At 38.9% G+C, this 10,048-nt stretch overlaps 1 protein-coding gene across 1 annotated transcript; it reads left to right on the top strand.

The window, feature by feature from the left end:
- Positions 1–164: 164 nt before the first annotated feature.
- On the top strand, positions 165–10,007 carry rab22a (RAB22A, member RAS oncogene family). Its single transcript, XM_083893050.1, has 7 exons — positions 165–429; positions 1,022–1,101; positions 1,402–1,483; positions 5,095–5,166; positions 5,636–5,742; positions 6,029–6,138; positions 7,044–10,007. Exons 1-7 carry the CDS (start codon positions 394–396, stop codon positions 7,142–7,144), a joined length of 588 nt encoding a protein of 195 aa, XP_083749176.1. The 5' UTR covers positions 165–393; the 3' UTR covers positions 7,145–10,007.
- The last annotated feature ends 41 nt before the right edge of the window (positions 10,008–10,048 follow it).

The raw sequence follows: 10,048 nt of genomic DNA, 5'->3' as shown, positions 1-10,048 counted from the left end.
AACTAGAATCTTAACCATCAAACAGCCCATTAAAGTTGTGAGGACCTTCTAAAATGTCCCCACAACCTAATGAAGCCATGTATGCGCGCACAAACACACACACACACACAAGGGCCAGAGCAGTCACGTGACCACACAGTTAGTTCAAGATGGAGTCGGGGCGATTTGGAAGCTTCGCTGTTAGCTAGTTAGCTTGTTAGCTTGGTAATTGTACATCACAATGCGCCAAATACGAGCAAACCAGAGGCGCGTATGTGGCAGTATGTGATCACGATGAAGTACAACTACTAGATAACATAGACCACCCGAAGAATACTCAAGATAATAACTGTAAATAAAATAGTCAATGGTCTTCATCACAACAAACCCATTTTGACAGAGGAGGAGATCGATATGGCACTAAGAGAGTTAAAAGTGTGTCTTCTGGGGGTAAGTTGGCGTTTGTCTTCCATCTAAATATGTTGTACCTCCAGTCCGTATTTATATACTTGTAGCATCACTGCTCCTTCACCCGGCTGGTTTGTTTACATGGGTCATACTGTAAGTGTTTATGCATGTGATCAAGGGAGTGACAACACACACACACATCATATCCCTCTGTAATTTGATTAATACACTCCACTCCGGATCGCTGCCCAAATTTACGACCTACATAACCTACATCAGCAGACAATTTCACAAAAACAGTTCTCAACTTTTTGGCTTCTGTTGCTCATGAACAGGCTGACAGATGCCGGCAAAAACATAACCTCATTGGTTGAGGTAATAACATCACCAGTCTTTGCTTTAGTTATTATTTACTCATCTTTCACTGGACACAACATCCATGTACTGTTGTTTGCTCATAAAAAAACATAAAACTACACACGCCATAATTGTCACTATCGTTAGTTCATTTATGTTGACTGAGGTAACACCCTCAAAGTTTATATCATCCTCACCTGCTTATGTTATGATATGAAGTCATTTGGAACCATCAGGGCTGCTGTGTTTAGTATCAACCTTATTTTTATCTCTGCAGGACACTGGTGTTGGAAAGTCCAGTATTGTCTGGAGATTTGTGGAGGACAGCTTTGACCCAAACATTAACCCAACAATTGGGTAAGTTCCTACAGTCACAAACGGCCTCGACTTTGTACAAGCCAAATATCAATTTTGCCAACATTGACAAATCATTTTCTTTTAATGTTTAAATGTGTCAATAATATTATCACATGTATTTTGAGAACCAGTCTATTAAAGCTGGCACACAATATAAGGTATATTGAACCAAATTGTTTTTGTCACCGTCTTTGACTGAAATAATTATTTGGAATACAATGTGTAAGCTTCAATTAGAGTTTTACAAATGTCTTCTTAACGAATACATTCAAATTAAATAAAGTCACTTCTTTTCACCAGGGCATCCTTCATGACGAAGACAGTGCAATACCAAAATGAACTGCACAAGTTTCTGATCTGGGACACAGCAGGACAAGAGAGGGTTCGTAAGTCCCATTGGGATCTTGATTTTTTTGATTGGCTGATTGGCTGGTGAATAATGAACCTGAAGAGGGTTTACAAGTGTTTTGGTACAGTATCAAACAGGAGTTCATATTTTCAATGAACCAGCTTATCTTGGCTTATTCATAATCTTGTCTACTAGTTGTAAAGGAAGTGAAAATGCCTATTCATGTGTAAGAACCACTCCCTGAACCAGCCTGGGGGTACGTGAACAATGCAGTGCTTAATTTTTTCTGATAGGGGGCAACATTTACCTGTTAGTTCAGTGAACGCTTCCTCGAGTGCTCAGGCATCCACACATCATTTAAATAAGTTAGAATGGTGTGTTCTGTGATGGCTTCTCCGTTTTTTAAACCAGTGGATGTTGTAATGTTTTCGTAAAGTAGGAAAACAAGTTGATGTTTAGTCTCTTTCAATCTTTGTCCTGCCACACCTTTCCATTTCATTTCTGCTTTGTCGTTGCACTCATTTTTAGACGTAAATAAAAGTGTGTCATTGCTTTCCTTTTGTGTGGTTACATGTTGCACACACCCCTGTAAAGTGTTGTTTGTCAGTTATTATCATGTCCAGGTTGCCCCTCCTTATGTAACCTGGACTTCAGTGTATCTACAGATGCCCTGATTGGAGAGAGCTTTGTAAGACACAAAACATCTAGAACGAAAACCACACATAGAGATAATATGTAATAAGTGAACATGATGTATTGTGGTATCTGGGTGCAGTTTTATTGTTAAATCCTGCATAAGTTACACCAAGCGCCACACAGTTGTAGAGAAAGGAACTACTTTCTCGTTTGACTCACAGCATCCCACATTTCTTTGTATTAGCACTCTACATCACTTCCCTTTTTTGTGAATGCCCTTCCCGTTTCTCATGCACAACCTCTTCAATCATAATTCCCACTGTTGTCCTCAACAGATTGGCCTAATAGGATTCTGGTGTCGCCCTGGTGCTTTATGTCATTGGGGGGATATTAGGGTAGCCCCATTTTAGATAAAACAAGAGGGATATACTCGAGCTGTATTCGTCCACTTGTGTCACATCATGAAATAATGCACTAAGTCAAATCTGTTTTTGCCCTGTTCTTTTGTGTCCATTTACATATTATGCAAATAGCCCTCCAGTCTTCCCAGTTTTTCACATCTGTGAGCGAAAACGTTGCAACATACCTTTGTTAGGTTTCACACATGTCAGAGTTTGTGTGTGTGTGTGTGTGTGTGTGTGTGTGTGTGTGTTTTCTGACAAAGCTGCTGTGGTATTTAAAAGCCTTTCATGGCTTGTTTTCTTACCTCTGTGGAGCTTTGGCCTATCACAATCTGTTGCGTTGAGTAAAGGGAGTGCAGATCCGGCCAATTCACATGTAAGGAAAGACCGGGGCAGGAAAAGCTCTGCGATTGCTACACTCCACAGTCCATATCTCAAGACCACATGAGAGCTTACAATTCGGGGGTATATTTGAGCTCAGCTGTCAACGGCCATTCCAGGCCCGCCCCTCCTTGCCGTGCCCTCTCACTGAAAACAAGCAAAGGGAACCTTGCATCCCACTGAAACAGGAGGGTTCCTTTCATTATGCACCCAGCTTGTGGTTTCCGCAATTAATCAGCACTCGCAGGGCATCGCTGGGGCTGTTTTCTGGGCTGCTGTGTGGTCAGATGTCTGGCCTCAGCGTGATTGCTCTTTGGTTTAATACACAGATAGACCACACAGGACTGGTGGTGGTGCAGCCCAATACTGGCCAGTGAAACGGAGAGCACTCCATACAGAGCCTTTTGCCAAATATTCTAAGTTGGATACCCGTTAGTGGACTTAAGGCCAGTAACAACTATAATTATGTGGAATGTGTGCTTTCCTGAGGTAACACTGTCACTCCAAGACGGATCGTTTATTCCATCGTATTCAAATTGTAATGGAAAATAGAATTGTCAGGAAGGCAGGGTCATTCCAAGTGAAAACATTTGTTGCCTCTTGTGACATAAATATCGTTGGTTATTATGCATGTTACATGATTTCATTAGCCTGTTTAAAGCTCCGGTCCAGCCAAAATTACACAAAGGCGTCAAAGTGTTCTCACATCTAGGAGATGTTGATGGAAAATTCTCCTTTAATACCACTCGGAATTTGAGCAACAGTTGATTCTACTTGCTGGTCATTTTGGAGGTTGTAGTTTGTGGTACAATTCAACAGTCTGTCAAATGCACTATAACTTGTAGGCTACAATTTAACAACATGTATTTTCTTCTTTTTAGTGTGAAAAACTATGAAAAAGTAACTTACACAAATATTTTTCATCAAATCATTCAGAAAAAATCAGTTAAAATGAATCCTTTATTTAAAAGTAGTTATACCACATTTGTTACTCCTCCATTATACGTCATTATACGCATAGTTCAGTAAAAGTACACGTAGAGTATGTGAATGCCATTATGAAACATTTAATTTTGTATGAAAAGAATGGCTACTTTGAGGACTTGCATCAATATACATTTATTTTGTATTTAAACTGATGCTTAAGCAGCATAATACTGTTCAGTAGATGATTTATATCACAAATTACCACATAACTGCAGCTGTTGGATAAATATTGAAGTATCAGGAATGGTAAGTTATCAGTCAGAGCTTTTTTTAATATAATAAACGATTATATTTATGTGGTGACTTTCTGTCAGTGAAGCTAAATGATGTAAAAGGACTTGGAAACATGTTTTAATTTAATATCCTTTTCTGGTGCTTTGTTGAAGTCGTCTTAAATGCTGTTGACACGGTGGCCTGGACGTTTGGGTTGCTCTGCCACTTTAGCTGAAGATGATGTTGGGTTTAACCTTTTCGTCCCCTCCCATGAGGTAAAAAAAAAAAGAGCCCAGTGTGTTTTTAAAATATTATGACAGCAGGCTGATTGGTGAAGCACTGGAAAGTATTTTACTGGAAAAATACCAAAACCTGGCAAAAAATAACCCCCAGCCTCCCAGGCAGCGATGGATTTGGAAATTGCACATGCTGCTTTGACTATGCAGAGCTTTGTGACGTGTTGGGCTGAGATCAAATGTATATGCTTCCATAAATATTAGAACGCTAACAGCTTTTGACACATTCTGCTCATCTTTCTCTTGATGGCTCCCACATGTGTGAGGTCTTGGTGGAAAGACAAGTCAAGCGGTTTTATTTAAAACTGCCTGGCTTATAGGCTCAAAACACCAGGCCCTGGTTTTGTAAAATAATGCTGGGGTGTCATTTTTTTTGTTGCTTTTTTATACACCGTTTTAAAGTTTTGTTATAGTCACTGTTATTGAAACTGAAATTGAGTAGAATGCACAGTTTGTGTGCTTATGTAATTGCTAATCTTTAGTCTGTGAAAAGCCTGGACACTAATTCCTGAGCTGAGTTGGGGGGGGGGGCACATAAAACTGCAATCACACAGAACATTTTTGTTCTCTGCTCATATAGTGTTTCATATGGTTTGTTGAATTTGAATGTAGACACTATGATGTCAGAAGATTATATGGTCAAGTTCATGTAGCGATTCATTTCTGTCAGAGTCCCTTTTACTGTGAAATATATATTCTTTCTCTGCTTATTTTCTCTGCCTTTCCATAGTTTCGCGCTCTGGCACCAATGTACTACAGAGGTTCTGCAGCAGCTATCATTGTTTATGACATCACAAAAGAGGTAATGTGTCTGTTGTGTGTGCTTCATTATATGTTTTGTTTTAATGGATTTTGACCTGTTGGGAAATGTATCAGTGTGTTGACATGCTTAGAGAAGGTTAATACCACTCTAATATAACTTTCTGCCCTTCTGTTTTGGTGCCAAGTAGTGTTAAATTAACACTGCTGTAAAGTATTTGGTTTTCTTACCTTTGCACAGAACCACAATATCTGTTTACCCTCATGTTTGTCTTTATGCAAAGCTACACTAGGCTGTTGTGAGTCAGCAACAGCAAAGTGTGCAACATACAAGATACAAGAGTGGTATTGATCTTACCACCTGACTCTCATCGCAAGGCCGAATAAGGGTGTTTTCCCAAATGTCAAACGATTCCTGGAACCTTTCTACAGAGTATGCAGTGTACTGTACTGTCTGATAATTGCGTCTCTCAGTGAAACTCGGTGTAAATGTTGTTTACTTGTATCACCAGGAGTCCTTCCAAACACTGAAGAACTGGGTGAAGGAGCTGCGTCAACACGGTCCTCCCAACATCGTGGTTGCCATCGCTGGTAACAAGTGTGACCTGTCAGATGCCAGGTGAACCTGAGAGACTCTAAACAGTTGGTCTAATCTGCACCAAATAAGCTTTCATAGGTCAGAGTTTACGAAGTAGTTTTAGGATTGATTGTTTCTGCTCGATCGCTCGAATACAGAAACATTTTACTTGTTTATACATACCGTCTATGAGCTTGCGTATTCTTCCATCTAATAGCAGTAAGAAGAACTGATTATCAGGTCATGCGTGGAAGTGGAGAATCTGTGTACATATTATTATTATTATTATTACGACATAACAATTTTGACCTACTTTTTGTATTTGCAGGGAGGTGCCAGAAAAGGATGCCAAGGACTATGCTGACTCCATTCATGCCATCTTTGTAGAAACCAGCGCCAAGAATGCCATTAACATCAATGAGGTGTTTATAGAGATAAGTGAGTATGTTTCGTGAGCGTTTGGTCCCCATTGACCGACACAGCTTCAGATTCCTATTGTTGTATTACAACAAATTAAGCATTGTGGAGCATTTACAGTTTTGTCTTAAGGAGGCAACAGTAATGGCAAATACATGTATAACTTTGTGTACCGCTGACAGGGATGAGGATAAGAAACAGATCTCTTATCATATTTGTTTCCCTAAAAACAAGATATAAACAGTAGCGATGTCTCATTTCCATACTGCACCATATATAGCGTATCGTGTGTGCTTTATATCAATCATCATATTTTAGTAATCTTTCGCGATGATGCCTCATTGTGGAATTCTTGCTTCTATGTCCTGATTGGATCGAGTGGTGTGGGAAACTGGAAACATTTCTCTTGGTTTACTGAGAGACCCCTGAGACTGAGAGAGCCATGTCACTAAGCAAATGCTCTACTCTCATAGCTGTCAGAAAAAGAGCTATTTAACATGTATTTAAACAACAAAAGGACAGGATTAACGTTAACGTTACTCATTTATAAACATGTTTGCTGCTGTGAACATCATACAGCAACAAGACAATGCACAGCATGTAGTAAGAGGGAAGTGCAGTACAGTGTGCAACATACAGCAATAATAAATAGTGGCACCACGCATAAACATAAAAATCAAAAAACGTATATACAACAATAAAATAAGATAAATAACACGGTGTAAAACCATAGGTTAAAAACATCAATAAGCAACAGCAAGGGCAACTGTCATTCCTAGCATTTTGTTGTAGTGTCACTTTACACAATGTCAGGCTGAATTGTCCTAGCATAGCTGTCTTTACAGCATTGTCACATGCAGCACTAGCTTGACAAACTGAATGCTGGATTATGTAAATATGTGTGTGTGTGTGTGTGTGTGTCACAGGTAAGCGCATCCCCCATGCTGCTGATGCATCAGGAGCAACTTCAGGAAAAGGTTTCAAACTTGGACGTCAGGCTTCAGAGTCTCGCAGGACGTGTTGCTGATGATGCCGGTGATTGTCCACACACATTACGTATGACCTGACCTTTGACCTGACCTTTGCTTACTCTCCGTGTCCCCCAAACCTGCTTCAGCTAATGGCTCAACATGCAGCCAGACCCTGCCATCACTGTCATCGGAGTGCAACAGAGTCACTCCGATGACAGAAGTGAATGCTTTTTTTTTTTTTTTTTTTTAAACAGGACTTAGCGACAGCAAAAGAATCACCCGAAAGTTGCTGTCCGGAAAAAAGATCCGTTTGTTAAAAAGAAGTACAGAAGAAAGTGCATGAATACATTCATGTAACAATGAAAGTGCATTTTCTGGTCGGTAATGGACAACAGTCTCTGTGTGGTGTATTGTCATCTCATGTTGATCCGAGGAATTACATTTACATCTGTACATTCAACAGAAATGAATTTATATAATACTTAAATTATTGCCTTGAGTATTTTAGGGAAGCTTCATCCCCAAGTGTGCTCAACTTTGAAGGATCCATCTTTGCACTTCATGTGTAAAATCAATACTTTGTCAGTTTCCAATGAAAGAAATGATCATTGTTTGTAACGGAACTCTCAATGTTTGCATGGAGGATAACTTGCCGACGCATCAGAAATGCTTGATTTGAATTTTATGGCATTGATTATTTGTTGATATTGATTATATTATATTGATATTGTTTTCATCCAGGCAGAATATGAATTTCTTACTTTGATCGTAAACCACATTCACACTGGCAGATATGCAGAAGTGAAATATGTGTGAAAGCCTGCTTCCTTTGAATTAAAGGAATAGTTCCAACGTTTTGGGGAAGTACACTTATTTGGGGTTTTGCCAAGCATGAGGTGAGGATATTGGTATCTGGTTCTTATGTCTGTACTATAAATACAAGTCTGTAGACAGTACCTGGGTAGTGCAGCTCAAGAAGCCTGTGCTAGGTTAACCGTTTCTTCTTCCTCCCAGTCTTTATAAAAAATAATCAGCTACTGATTGTACTTAACGGCCAAACATGAGACTGGTGTTGTACTTATATCATTCTCCAACACAAAGTGTAGAATTAATTACCGAAACGATTCACTAGTTTGTTACTGACTGCAGGATAACTTGTCTTTCAATGATAACAATGACTTTACTGTAAAAATGTATCTGTGATAAGAAGGAAACCCAACAGTCCACATTTTCCAATGACGGTGCTTTAATCAGGGCAGAAACTTGCTGAATCGGTTGGTTGTCTTGACGTTGATTACATGAGAACAGTTCCATGTGTTTCCACTTTTAATTGCTGCAGATCCATGAACAGATTTGTGTGTGTCCTGTATGATGAACTACACGGTGCACACGGCATCCTGCCAGTTGTTTCCAACTTCCACTCAAGTCTCATTTTGTTCTGTTCACCAATGTCCTTTGCTTTTTCTTCACAGCTGGTTTGTAGGCGAGTCGTACACTATTTTGTCAATTTGCAAACTCCCTACTTGGAACTGACTTAACTAAATTCCCAGCTCCTACTCTGAGACCAAATTGAAATCATGTTACAGCTTTCACAGAGTACTATCGTCACCTTTTAATTCAAAACAACAGATGTATCTGTGATCCTTATACTGTGTTATAGCTATCACATTTCCCTCTGATATTGGCTTATTTGAACTTGTAGTAGCAGTGGACAAATGCACCTATGAATGACTTAATAATTTGTTGTAATGTCATACTTGGACCTGGATCTCATGAGCCCCGTTAGCCTTACGGAATGTCTTTTAAAACTTGCCAAAAAACACAGATGTGGTTTTGAATTTATCATTATGAACCGTGTGCTTTAAAGTCGGCATGAGGAACTTCATTTGTAAGCGTCTTAAATGCAGCTGCTATCGATGAATTATGTGCTATGCAGTGCTGCCTTTTATTCTGGAGTTTTCCTATGGAGTGCAATAGTTGTAATCATGATAAATTGTGACTTGATTCGAGAAATCTGTTACAGTCTGATACACCACAAACCATAAACTTGTAAAATCTGTGTCCAACAGGATAATGACAGGTTGACGTTAAACTATTTTTTTTTTTGCTCACTGACAGGTGACAATCTTGCTTGTACACAGTATGAGCGTATACCTATAAAACCAGAGTTTTATAACATTAACTTTGGATTAACTCTGCCTTTGATAATTCACGTTACATCATAGAGCCAACCCAAGCTGAAAAGTACCATTTAAAAAGGGAATCGTTTTCTAAGCTGCACTTATGACTGTTTATATGAATTGGCTGTTACATCTATCTAACACTCTGTCTGCGGTCTGTTAATATCTCTGTGAAATCACTTTAGAAAAAAGTTCTTGCAAGGGTGTCGGACTTTCTTAATATCCTATGACGTTATTTTAGGTTTTAAACCATTAGTTCAAATGCTATTGCTATGAAGATGGTGGTGCCAAATGATGTCAAAGACATTTTACTACATCATACATAATTAACCTTTTTATTGTTGTTGTAATGATTTAAAGTACTAATCACATACAATGCTTATAAAATATTTGAAGTTTGATAATTATGACTTGTTTTCCCTTATTTGGAAACAGGAGGCATGAATAGTGGTGCATTGAAAAATACAATTAATCTTGGGCTGGCCCTGGGAATGTGAGCAATCTGTGTATATTTTTCAGTGTAGATAAACAACATCAAAATTGCCCAGAAATCGATAACTATATTCTGTTGTAAGCCAGTCAGTTCTGTGACCACAATAAACGTGTTCACCATTTGCAGTAATGTAGTTGCCATCATTAGCGATTCATAATGATTGTAACATAATACCTGTAAACACGTGTTTGAGGTGTACTTCCAAATGTGTAAAAAGGGAATTGTCAGTTGTTTATTAATAAAAGATTGACTAAAATACACTTTCCTTGGTGTCTTTGTATACTCTT

Source organism: Microchirus variegatus, assembly GCF_963457635.1.
Source record: "Microchirus variegatus genome assembly, chromosome: 7".
NCBI lineage: Eukaryota > Metazoa > Chordata > Actinopteri > Pleuronectiformes > Soleidae > Microchirus > Microchirus variegatus.
Note: the sequence above shows the minus strand (reverse complement) of the source record. Positions and strands in the feature narration are given on the sequence as shown.

Coding starts and splice junctions, on each gene's coding strand:
- rab22a (XM_083893050.1), top strand. CDS start 394: ATGGCACTAAGAGAGTTAAAAGTGTGTCTTCTGGGG. Junction 430..1,021: donor TAAAAGTGTGTCTTCTGGGG/GTAAGTTGGCGT, acceptor TTATCTCTGCAG/GACACTGGTGTTGGAAAGTC. Junction 1,484..5,094: donor ACACAGCAGGACAAGAGAGG/GTTCGTAAGTCC, acceptor GCCTTTCCATAG/TTTCGCGCTCTGGCACCAAT.